Source organism: Canis lupus, chromosome 11 (assembly GCF_048164855.1).
Source record: "Canis lupus baileyi chromosome 11, mCanLup2.hap1, whole genome shotgun sequence".
NCBI lineage: Eukaryota > Metazoa > Chordata > Mammalia > Carnivora > Canidae > Canis > Canis lupus.
Genome location: NC_132848.1, coordinates 48,027,603 through 48,038,581, shown reverse-complemented (window position 1 = coordinate 48,038,581; position 10,979 = coordinate 48,027,603). Strand labels below are relative to the sequence as shown.

General features: G+C 46.9%; 1 protein-coding gene across 20 annotated transcripts in view; it reads left to right on the top strand.

Moving 5' to 3' along the window:
• Positions 1-3,124: 3,124 nt before the first annotated feature.
• Positions 3,125-10,979, top strand: part of FER1L5 (fer-1 like family member 5) — a 58,448-nt gene continuing 50,593 nt past the window's right edge. For 4 of the 20 annotated variants that reach the window (XR_012003304.1, XM_072768143.1, XM_072768147.1 and 1 more), the window contains exons 1-6: positions 3,127-3,357; positions 5,896-5,948; positions 6,550-6,641; positions 7,352-7,460; positions 9,518-9,572; positions 10,026-10,135. Coding sequence is in view for 17 of the 20 variants with exons in the window: in XM_072768143.1 (XP_072624244.1) it covers positions 3,273-3,357; positions 5,896-5,948; positions 6,550-6,641; positions 7,352-7,460; positions 9,518-9,572; positions 10,026-10,135 (504 nt within the window). In the remaining 3 variants the exon portion in view is untranslated. Of the gene's footprint in view, positions 3,358-5,895; positions 5,949-6,549; positions 6,642-7,351; positions 7,461-9,517; positions 9,573-10,025; positions 10,136-10,979 lie in introns of all 20 variants that reach the window. The other 16 variants (XM_072768142.1, XM_072768145.1, XM_072768149.1 and 13 more) reach the window with 11 other exon arrangements.

Here is a 10,979-nt window from a genome sequence, read left to right as displayed (position 1 = left end):
GAATGAAGGATGGGGTAAGAGCTGACTTAATAGACAGTGTCTCAAATTGAAAAATTCAAGGGATGCTATTTAGAAACATAGAAGTTAATACTAGAAAAAACGACCCAAAATGAACAGTACCTGCCCCATATCTCCCACCAATTATTCTCTCTTCCTGATTCTTATCCTGACCAGGTTTCTGCTGTTTTTCTATTTATTTTCCCATCAGGCTGTATAGGGATTCGTAACTTCCCTTTGCCCCTGTTCCCTCCTCAGCACATCAGTCTTACTATTCTTTCATTCTTTTCTAATTTGGGAAGTGATAAATGATATCTTCTTGCATTATTAATGGGCTTGACTTTTTTAAAAAGAGAGAAAGAGAGAGCGCACAAGAGAGGGGAGCAGCAGGCAGAGTGAGAGGGAGACACAGACTCCTGGCTGAGCAGGGAGCCCACCAGGACCCTAGGATCATGACCTGAGCTGAAGCATGTGCTTAACTAACAGCTACCCAGACACCTCAGGCTTGAATTTTTTTACTTTTTTTTTTTTCAGCTTTGTTTTTATTTTTAAAGATTTTATTTATTTATTCATGAGACACAGAGAGAGAGACAGAGACAAAGGCAAAGGGAGATGCAGGCTCCCTGCAGGGAGCCCGATGTGGGACTCAATCCCAGGACCCTAGGATCATGTCCTGAGCCTAAGGCAGACACTCAACCGCTGAGCCACACAGGCGTTCCTTTTTTCAGCTTTTGAATTCAATTTGGCAAAGTGATAAATGGTATCTCATTGATTATTAAAGACTGATTTTTTTCTGTATCATATTTTTTGTCCATTTGGGCAATCACCTGTTATAAACTGTCTCCCATCTTCCTTGGGAATATTCACCTTTTTCTCATCGAATTATAAAAGCTCACAGTAGGGATGACTCACTGGCTCAGTAGATAGAACATGGAACTCTTAAAAAAAAAAAAAGAACATGGAACTCTTGATCTTGAGGTCATGAGTTCAAGCCCCATACTGGATGTAGAGATTACTTAAAAAAAATAAAATCTTAGAGATGCCTGGAGGCACAGTTGGTTGAGTGTCCAACTCTTGGTTTAGGCTCACGTTGTGATCTCAGGGTCATGAGATTGAGCCCGATGTTGGGCTCTGTGCTGAGCTTAGAGTCTGCTTAAGACTCTCTCTCCCTCTCCCTCTGCCCCTCCTCCCCGAAAAGGATAAATAAGTAAATAAAATCATTAAAAATGTATATTTTAAAAATGCTCACACAAAAAAGGCTAATAACCTTTCAGACACTAAGTATGTTGTACATGTTCCCTACTTTGTGATTGTCTTTAAAGTTATATTTTTCAAAAAAAAAAGTTATATTTTTCTACACAGGAATTTAAAATTTTATGCAGTCAGATTCATTAGCCTTTCCCTTTCCAGGGAAAGGGAAGCCATGGATTTGCATTTTATGTAATGATGCTTAGTTTGGGGTTTGTGAATAATGCTTTGTTTAGGGTTGTGTTTAGATTTCAAGAAAAACTGTCAGAAAGAAGTTTTTCTTTTTAGATCTGCTGCACCAGAAAACAATTGTAGCACCAAGATCCCAAATGCAGCTTCTTGGTCTTTGAAAGCCATGCATCTTTAGAAGGTATAAGCTTACTTTTCAATTGTTTCATCAACTAATACACATTTTTTTAACATCCATTAATCTTCACACCAACTATTGGATAAGATATAATTTCTACAATGTTCAAATCTGAAGCAGAAAAAGCCTTCGTGTGGACAAGACAAGAGCAAATGACTGAGATCCATCCTCATGACAGGGGCCTTGAGACCAATCAAGATGCCACAGCAAAACTATTGACATTGAGATTTTTTTTTTTAACCTTACAAGTCAGCTGGCATAAAAGCTCATTGATTGAAAAGCTGATTTCTCCTTGTTAAAGACAGACTAATATCTGAACTTAGGCTTCCTTTAGAAAAAAGGAGGCCTGGGTCACCTAGGTGGCTCAGTCAGTTGAGCATCTGACTCTTGGTTTCTTATTTTTTTTTTTTTAAGATTTGTATTTACGTATTAATGAAAGACACAGAGAGAGAGAGGCATTGACGTGGGCAGAGGGAGAAGCAGGCTCTAGGCAGGGAGCCCGATGTGGGACTTGATCCCGGGTCTCCAGGATCATGCCCTGAGCTGAAGGCAGACGCTCAACTGTTGAGCCACCCAGGCGTCCTTGACTCTTGGTTTCAGCTCAGATCAGGACCTGATCTCAGGGTTGTGAGATCGAGCCCCACGTTGGGCTTCATGCTCAGTACAGCATCTGCTTAAGACTCTCTCCCCACCGCCCACCCCACCCCACTGTCTCACTCACTCTCCCTCTCAAAAAAAAAAAAAAAAAAAAAGGAGGCCTACATGTTTGCTTATGCATTACACAGGGCTTCCTGGGGATGCCTGGGTGTCTCAGTGGTTGAGCATCTGCCTTTAGCTCAGGTCATGATCCCAGGGTCCCGGGATTGGGTCCCGCATCAGGCTCCCTGCAGGGAGCCTGCTTCTCCCTCTCCTTATGTCTCTGCTTCTCTCACTGTGTCTCTCAGAAATAAATAAATAAATAAATAAAATCTAAAAAAAAAAAAAAAAAAGGAAGGGCTTCCCCTCAGTTGTCCTTGAAGTGGTCTTTGATTTCCCCATTCCTTTTTTTTTAATTTTTATTTATTATTTATGATAGTCACACACAGAGAGAGAGAGAGAGAGAGGCAGAGGGAGAAGCAGGCTCCATGCACCGGGAGCCCGACTGGGATTCGATCCCGGGTCTCCACGATCGCGCCCTGGGCCAAAGGCGGGCGCCAAACCGCTGTGCCACCCAGGGATCCCTCCCCATTCCTTTTCTTGTATCACCTTGCTTCTCTGATTTTCTCATCTAAATTGTGGAACTTTGGCAATGATTCATTCCAGATAACTTGCTTATTTATATGAAGAGGAAACACTACCCTTGCACCTGATCTGATTTCAATCAGAGGGTCAGTGAGAATAAAAGAAAAAGAAAGAGGAAACGCAAAGCGGCCATTTTTTTTTGCTTGTACAGGCCTAGTCACCTCGAGCCACTGGCTTCAGACTCCTTGTGACTTCCTCCTGTCGTTCCCCTCCATTCCTCTCCAGAACCAAGAACCACTCACCTTTGTGACATCACCTCTACCGCTAAGCAACTGGCCCGGTGCTCTCCTCACCCCATGAGCCCTGGGAGAACATTGGACCAAGGTGCTCCAAGAAGGAGGCTCTGCTGCAGAGGGAGGGAGGGGAGTAATTAGAGGACATGCTGCAGCTTGTTGTGGAGTCGGCCAAGATCAACCCACCCCTCAGCCCCCCGCCCAGACCCTGCGTGTCTGCCTACTTCCGAGGTGAGAGCAAGGCTCCTGGACGGAAAGGACAAGCCCCGAGAGGCAACATACATTCAGTGAAAAAGTAGACTTATGGGTGTCCTCCTCTGTAAAAGATGCCGTGTGTGACAGAGGAGCGAAGTAGACATCACCCAGTTCTTTCAAACCTTAGCTTTATTGCCATTATCTCTCCTATCTTGACATTTCTGCCATTTCTTCTAGGGGAATGGCCACAGGGAAAAGAGAAGATTAATACTTCCTGAGCTGCTTCTGTGAACTGGAGTTGAGCCACACATTGAGTTTAAAAAAAAAAAAAAAAAAAAGTACCTTCTTCATAGGCTTGATGTGAGGGTTGGTTTCTTTGTTTGTTTGTTTGTTTTTTGTTTTTTTTAGATTTTATTTATTTATTCATGAGAGACACAGAAAGAGAAGCAAAAATATAGGCAGAGAGAGAAGCAGGCTCCTCACAGGGACAGGACTCGATCCCAGGACCCTGGAATCACAACCTGAGCCAAAGGCAGATGCTCAACCACTGAGCCACCCAGGTGCCCCTTGATGTGAGGATTTTAAAGGATAATATATATACAGCTCTTATATAACCCCCAGTAATAACTGTTTGAGCCCTATGAGTGATATTTACTACCAAGAAAGCCTTTTCATAAACATAATGATTTTTGCTCCTCACAACAACCCCATGAGGCAAAATTTATTGTCTCCATTTCTCTTTTTTTATGGTAAGGAAAAGTGTCCAAGAAAGTTGGCAGGGGTGAGGGGCGTTCAAAAGGATTTAGGAGACAACACAAAAGAGATTAAGCATGTCTGCATATCACAGAGCTGGGAACAGGAAAGGAACAAGAGAAGTGGACAGTCTTTTGATAGCAAGTAGGGGGGCGGTAGATACAGGCAAATGAGGTTTCCCAGCACGTGCAGGGAGTGAGAAAATTGGGGCCAACAGAAAGAAGGCATGGTTGTTTCTATAGCAGATATGAATAAAAAATAAAGTTTCTTAATTTTTTTCTGGTTTGTGGAACTGTGCTCCCGGAATGTGACAATACCCCTCGGGAGAGTAAACATTTGGGACTCTGGACTCACGGGGCAACTCCCCAGGTACAGGTTTAGAGAGGCATAGTGGACGTTCAGTGAGCCAGAAACAGCCTGATTTCAGCCTTCTTTCCTACCATCCCACGGGCGTGATCTTCTCCCTGAGATAGCTCTTACAAGATACCTAAATCCCAGACTCTTAGGTTTGCCCAAAGATTTACCTACAAATTCTTTTTTTAAAGATTTTATTTATTTATTTATTTATTTATTTATTTATTTATTCATGAGAGACAGAGAGAGAGGCAGAGACGCGGGCAGAGGGAGAAGCAGGCTTCTTGCGGGGAGCCCGATGCGGGATTTGATCCCAGGACCCTGGGATCACGACCTGAGCCAAAGGCAGATGCTCAACCACTGAGCTACCCAGTGTCCCTTACCTACAAATTATTATAATTGAATGTTTGTTTGATATTTTTTTATTCCTTTTTCACTTTTCTGAGCCCTTCCTCCCCCATATACCATCCACTACCCTGCATCCCTTCCGACAACCCAACAGGTACCTGCTTGCACACACTCTGTTTCCTCCTTTTTCACATTCTTTCCTTGGGAAGAATCTCAAAGTAATTTACCAATTTAGAGGTTCTTTGCAAGGCTATCGGTTGTTCTTTGTTAAAGATATTTTTGGAGGAGGGGACTTTTAGTGGATGAGGAATTTTTAATCCATTAGAGGTGTTTGGGAGTCCACTAGGCTTTGCTCTGGTAACAAATAAATCTTTAAATCTCAATGCCTTGGGACACCTGAGTGGCTCAGTGGTTGTGATCCCGGGGTCCTGGGATCAAGTCCCACATCAGGCTCCCTGCATGGAGCCTGCTTCTCCCTCTGCCTATGTCTCTGCCTCTCTCTCTGTGTGTGTCTCTCATGAATAAATAAATAAAATCTTTAAAAATATATAAATCTCAATGCCTTAACACAATAAAAGTTTACCTCTTGCTCACACCAAGTCCTGCATCAAGGGGGCAACAATCCTGAGTGGCTCCTCCAAGCAGTGGTTTAGGGACCAGCTGTTTGCTGCTTGTGGCTCCAAAGTCATCCTGGTACCACCCTGCCAGTAGATCATGAGGGTAGATGTGTGGAATGGGGAGTAGAAAAACATCAATAGGAGATTTTAGGAGCCAGTCTTGGCAGTGGTGAAAATCGCTCCCACACTGCATTAGCCAGGATGAGTCATGAGTCACCACCTGGCTGCAAGATGGCTAGGAACCAAGAAAAAAAATGAAGTGAAGACATTATCTGTCACATGGAATGATGTTACTCTTAGAAAAAGCAAGAAATTAAAAAAAAAAAAAAGAAAAAAGAAAAAGCAAGAAATTTTGAAACCCGCAGAGTAAGAATCAGTGCCATATCACATCTGCCAACATAGACTTGAAGTTTTCTTGGAGTCCTACCTCTCTTTACCACACTTAAACCTAGACTTTGAAATATTTCCTACCACCAATGACAGCCCCTTGGTATCTTTGCAGATGTCAAGAAGAGAACTCATGAAGTAGAAGGGAATAACCCCACATGGAATGAGGTAAAACCCATCAGGACAAACCCAAAAGAAGCAATGACAACCCCAAGAGTGAGGCTGGGTCCTGGCCATGCTTAGAATTCTAGGGAGAGGACAGGAAGTGGCACAAGCTTTTCCCAAGGCTAGGGCATTTCGGCCTAGGAGTAGCCCCCAAGCTGGGCCGGAGAGCCACAGCAGCCACATCTACCTGTAGCTGTTCTTGGCCCTTCTCCTCCACTCTCGCAGTGGACCATGATACGGTTCATCTTGTCCAACCTGGCCATCCTGATGTTCCCAGAAACCTGAAGCAGAGACAGGAATCCCTGCGCAGGGTCACTCTTATATTCCATCCGTTGATGTCCCCCACCCCTGCCCTGGGTCCCTAAACCCCTTAACTACTGACACACCCATGATATTGCAGTTACACTGCAGAGCCCAGGTAGGATGCTCAGCATCTTGGTGAAAGGTAGCTAATGCCATCCTCTTAGGAAACCTGACTGTAGAGGGGTTCCTCAGTTCAAGAGAAACACAGCGCCAGTCCATTCCCTGTATCTTTCCTCATTTTCTAGAAGGTTGGGAAGGGGAGGGTGAGGAAAGGATGCTGACTTCTCTGTGCCTCCCATAGACCCTAATCTGGCACCTCTGGGACCGCCCCCTACAAAACGACTCTTTTCTGCAAATCATCCTTCGGGACCTGGGCTCAACAAAGAAAGACAGGTGAGGCAGAGAAAGGCAAGAGGCTGGCTCTCTGACCAAAGCTATGGCACATGCTGCATCTCCTGGCTCGAATCTGTGACTCACTCAGGTGGCAAGGACCAGAACCCACTCTAGCCAGCTAATAGGACCAAAAAAGGGGGGGGGGGTTATAGAAGAGTGGTGAGGCTGAGAGTGCAGAGCAATTAGAACCAGGGTCCTGGGAAGCCAGGGGCAGTCCTGCCTCTTCTGAAGCCATGGGATCTCAAATCTCTACTTCTCTCTGCCCAATCCTGGCTTCCTATTGTGGCCCCATTCTAGTGCCTAGCGGGGTCTGACATCTCTGAGACTGTAGCTAAGGCATCCCAAGTCAAAATTTCCTAGGATGGAGAATCTGATTGGTCCAGCTCCCATAAGGTGTCTACCCTCTGGTCCAATCAGCTGTTACTTGGCACTGTTCTCACTTGGGAGGAGTGTGGGAACAGAACTTCTGGAAAGGGTTTTGAGCAGGGCAGAGCCAGTAACTGGGGCACCCATTACTCAGAGCCCCAAAGTCAGTTCTCAGAAACATGAGATACTCTGAGATGCTCCACATCACTATGTTCTTCCTTCAGCCTCTCTCTATGGACAGCACAGCCTGTAGGAGAGAAAACCCTCACTAGATAGTCATGCCTGGGGCAGAAGACACCCTTTCCCCTGGCTCAGGATCTCGTATGTGCTCCTCATCTCCCCAGGTTCATTGGCCTGGCCACAGTAATGCTCCAGCCCTTGGTGAAAAAACCGAGTGAGGTCCTTTTTGTGAAGGACTTGACCCTGCTTAACCATCTCATGATGTCCACAGATGTGAGTTGGCCCTGGGAAGGGTGGGAGCAGCCAGAGAAGCTAGGATACTCCACTTTAGCAGAGGCCCAGTGCCCCCACCAGAGAGCACTTCTTGCCCTAGGAGGCCCCATCATGCTGCCATCATCTCCCTGACCTCCTCCATCCCATCAGCCATCCACTGACCCACCCTCCCACCCCTACATCCTTACTTTTAGATTGATTATTTAGTTAATTGTCCATTGGATGTCAGTGCCTGTGTCAGGCTTGGACACAAAACTGAATGACTCCTACAGTCCACTGGAGTAGGCACCATTCACAGTGACAAGTGCCCCAGCACAAGGGTCAGGAAGGCTAGGTCACTGAAGTCAGGAGGAAGTGAATGAGTCTACATGGGAGGTCATGTAAGGCTTTATAGAGGATGTGATTAAGATAATGGAAACTGGGATCCCTGGGTGGCGCAGCGGTTTAGCGCCTGCCTTTGGCCCAGGGCGCGATCCTGGAGATCCGGGATCGAATCCCACGTCAGGCTCCCGGTGCATGGAGCCTGCTTCTCCCTCTGCCTGTGTCTCTGCCTCTCTCTCTCTCACTGTGTGCCTATCATGAATAAAAAAAAAAAAAAAAAAAAAAAAAAGATAATGGAAACTGAGGTGCCTGCATGGCTCAGTCCATTAGGCATCTGCCTTCGGCTCAGGTCACGATCTCAGATTGAGCTCCGCATTGGGCTCCCTGCTCAGTAGAGAGTCTGCTTCTCCCTCTCCATTTGCCCCTCTCCCTGCTTATGTACTCTCTCTCTCTCTCTCTCTCTCTCTCTCTCATAAATAAAATCTTTAAAAAGGAAAAGAAAAGATAGATAGAAACAGGCAAAGACCAACCAAAGGAGAATAAGCACAGGTTATTTATGTAGAGCTGGCTATAGCAAGGGCATCGGCCAACCATCACTTGCACTTTGGCAGAGACTCAAAGACAGACAGAGGAAGGGTGAAGCTGCACAGTGGAAGCAGGAGAGCTTCCCAATGTGCCCTGATTGGAGGCTATTGGTGGTGGGGGTGGGGGGAGCTATAAGAGGACCGGGCATCCTCTGTGATTGGTTAGTGGTGTATATTTGGCTTTCTCTTGCTGGTTCTAAGTGAGAAGAAGGGTCAAAAATTGGGGAAACTGTTGGTTATGAATCAAATCCTGGCAATTTGAGGCCAACTCTTCCAGGGGCTATTGTTTGGTTTCCTGGACTGGTTGCTAGAGCAGTACTTTGACTTCCTATGAGGCTGACTTAGAGATAGCAGGCTGGCTTCCTGGGTTGGTTACTGCAGATTTATTGGGCTGGCTTCCTGAATTGATCGCTACACATTGTGGGTCAGAGTACCATTTTTATACAAGGTCTGGTCATTGTGCATTTTTTTACTCAGTTTCTCGGTGGGCATGAGTTTGCCCAATGGATAGGAAAGGAAGAGAATGCCAAGCAAGGGTGTAAGGTGCATGCCTGAAGGCTGGAGGGAGAGAGGCAGACAGCAAGTTCAGGGAAGGTGGGCTGCTATGCCGCTGGCATACGGGGATTGGGAGGATGTGAAGAAGGTAGTAAGAGAGCTGAGACTAGCTGAGACCAGGGGCCAAAAGTGAAGGGCCTTATGGTCTCTGCTGATGAGTTTTGACTTTACTCTGATTGGTTAGGGCACTTATATAAAGTTTAGGGGGCAATTCTGGCGATGATATAGAAATAGGATGGGTAGTCAGAGCGCTTGGAGGCAGGAAGTCAATTAAGAGGTATTTGCAAGAGTCCCCCACCTGAGGTCAGGAGATGTTAGGCTAGGAGAAGAGATGTTGGCATCAGCAGTTCTGGGCTGGTCCCAAGGCACCTCTTCCTCTCCTCCCTACCCCATTGTACTCCCTTGTTACCACCACTACCATGTGCCTCCTCTATTCTCCAAATCCCCTCCACTATAACCCATTGCCACCAGTTTATAACTCCCTCTCCCCAAGACATCACAGGCCCCACATGGGGACAGTATTATGACTTGGCCAAGGATTGCAGGATCTGGCTACAAACTACCCCACCACCACCACTCACCATCTTTGCCTTGCAGTGCACTGTAACCCTACAGGTGGCCCTTATGAGAAACCAGGATATTGAGAAGATAGGTAGGTACTTGAGGCTTACCCCTGTTCTTCTCCAAGCATAGCTGGGTGGGCTCTTTGGGACCTTTGGGACCCATCCCTTGAGGCCTACAGAAGGACTGTGATCAGGTTAGGGTCTAGAGGCCAGATCTTCAGATGCCTGGCTGAGGCATCTTCCCCCCACAGTATTTCTACTTGTCATCTCTAGATATGAGGCCCAGCCTCCAGTGGGCTGCAAAAGGAAACAAGGATGACCTTTCGAAGAGCCCCTACATGTAGATTGTGGGGCCTAGGGTTACTGAGGGTAGGAGGGGGCCCATGGGAATGTTCTGGGGGGGACATGTACCCCTTTTGAGGTCTCTTGGCCATGGTTTTAGTCAGAAGCTAGTCACTAGGGATAGAACAATGAAATGGGCATAGTGCTTCAAAACCTTCTGAGCCCCAGCCTCTGAGACCTCACCCAGACTGTTTCCCCAGGCGATGGCGACCTCCTAGGCCTAAGTACCCGAGAGACGGCCAGGCAGGAACTGATGGTCCCCAGCTATACCATGCCTGTGGCTCTGTCCACGAAGCCTCAGCACTTTCAGGTGAGGACCTTCTGGGCTGATTCACCTGACATTCTCATTGTGATCCCAGGCCATCCCCATCTCTCCACAAGGTCATGGCAGAGGACCAGAGCTACATGTCCTCCGAGCCTCACTGCACTCCCTGATCCTCTGGGACCATTCTGAGCCACTTCTGCGGGAATCCTAAGCCAGAGACAACTCCACTGAAGCAATAGGAGGCGCTGTTGGCTGTTGTACACCAACAGGCCCTGGCAAGTGCTGCGAAGGCAGAACAAAAGGCCTGGAGTACTCCTCAGGATTGTTGGCAACACAAGGCTAGCCACATGCAGGGCAAAATGAGCTATATGGAAGAGGCTGAGGAGAGCTCCCACCATGACTTCTGGAACCGTCATCTCATGGCTTACCAACTCCCTCTGATCTGTAGCTTGTAACCTAATAATTTCTGCTATGGTTTTGCCTGCTCCCCAGCCTGCCACTTGTCTAGGAGATTGGGTATCATTCTTGACTGCCTTCTTCCTCACCCTACCCCCTGCATCCAGTCGATGACTAAGTCCCAGCTCTTAATTTCACCCAATGCCCCCACCACTCCATCACCATTTCATTTCCCCGGGCTGAACCACCACTATGGCTTCCCTGGACCACCTCATAGCCTCCTCCTAAAGTCCCAGCCTCCAGCTCTCTCCTGTCCATCCTTCAGTCAAAGTGGTCTTTCAAAGATGTCCTTCTTAACCATGCCATGCACCTGCTTTAAAATGTCCTTAATAGGGCAGCCCCAGTGGCCCAGTGGTTTAGCACTGCCTTCAGCCTGGGGTGTGATCCTGGAGACCCAGGATCGAGTCCCACATCAGGCTCCCTGCATGGAGCC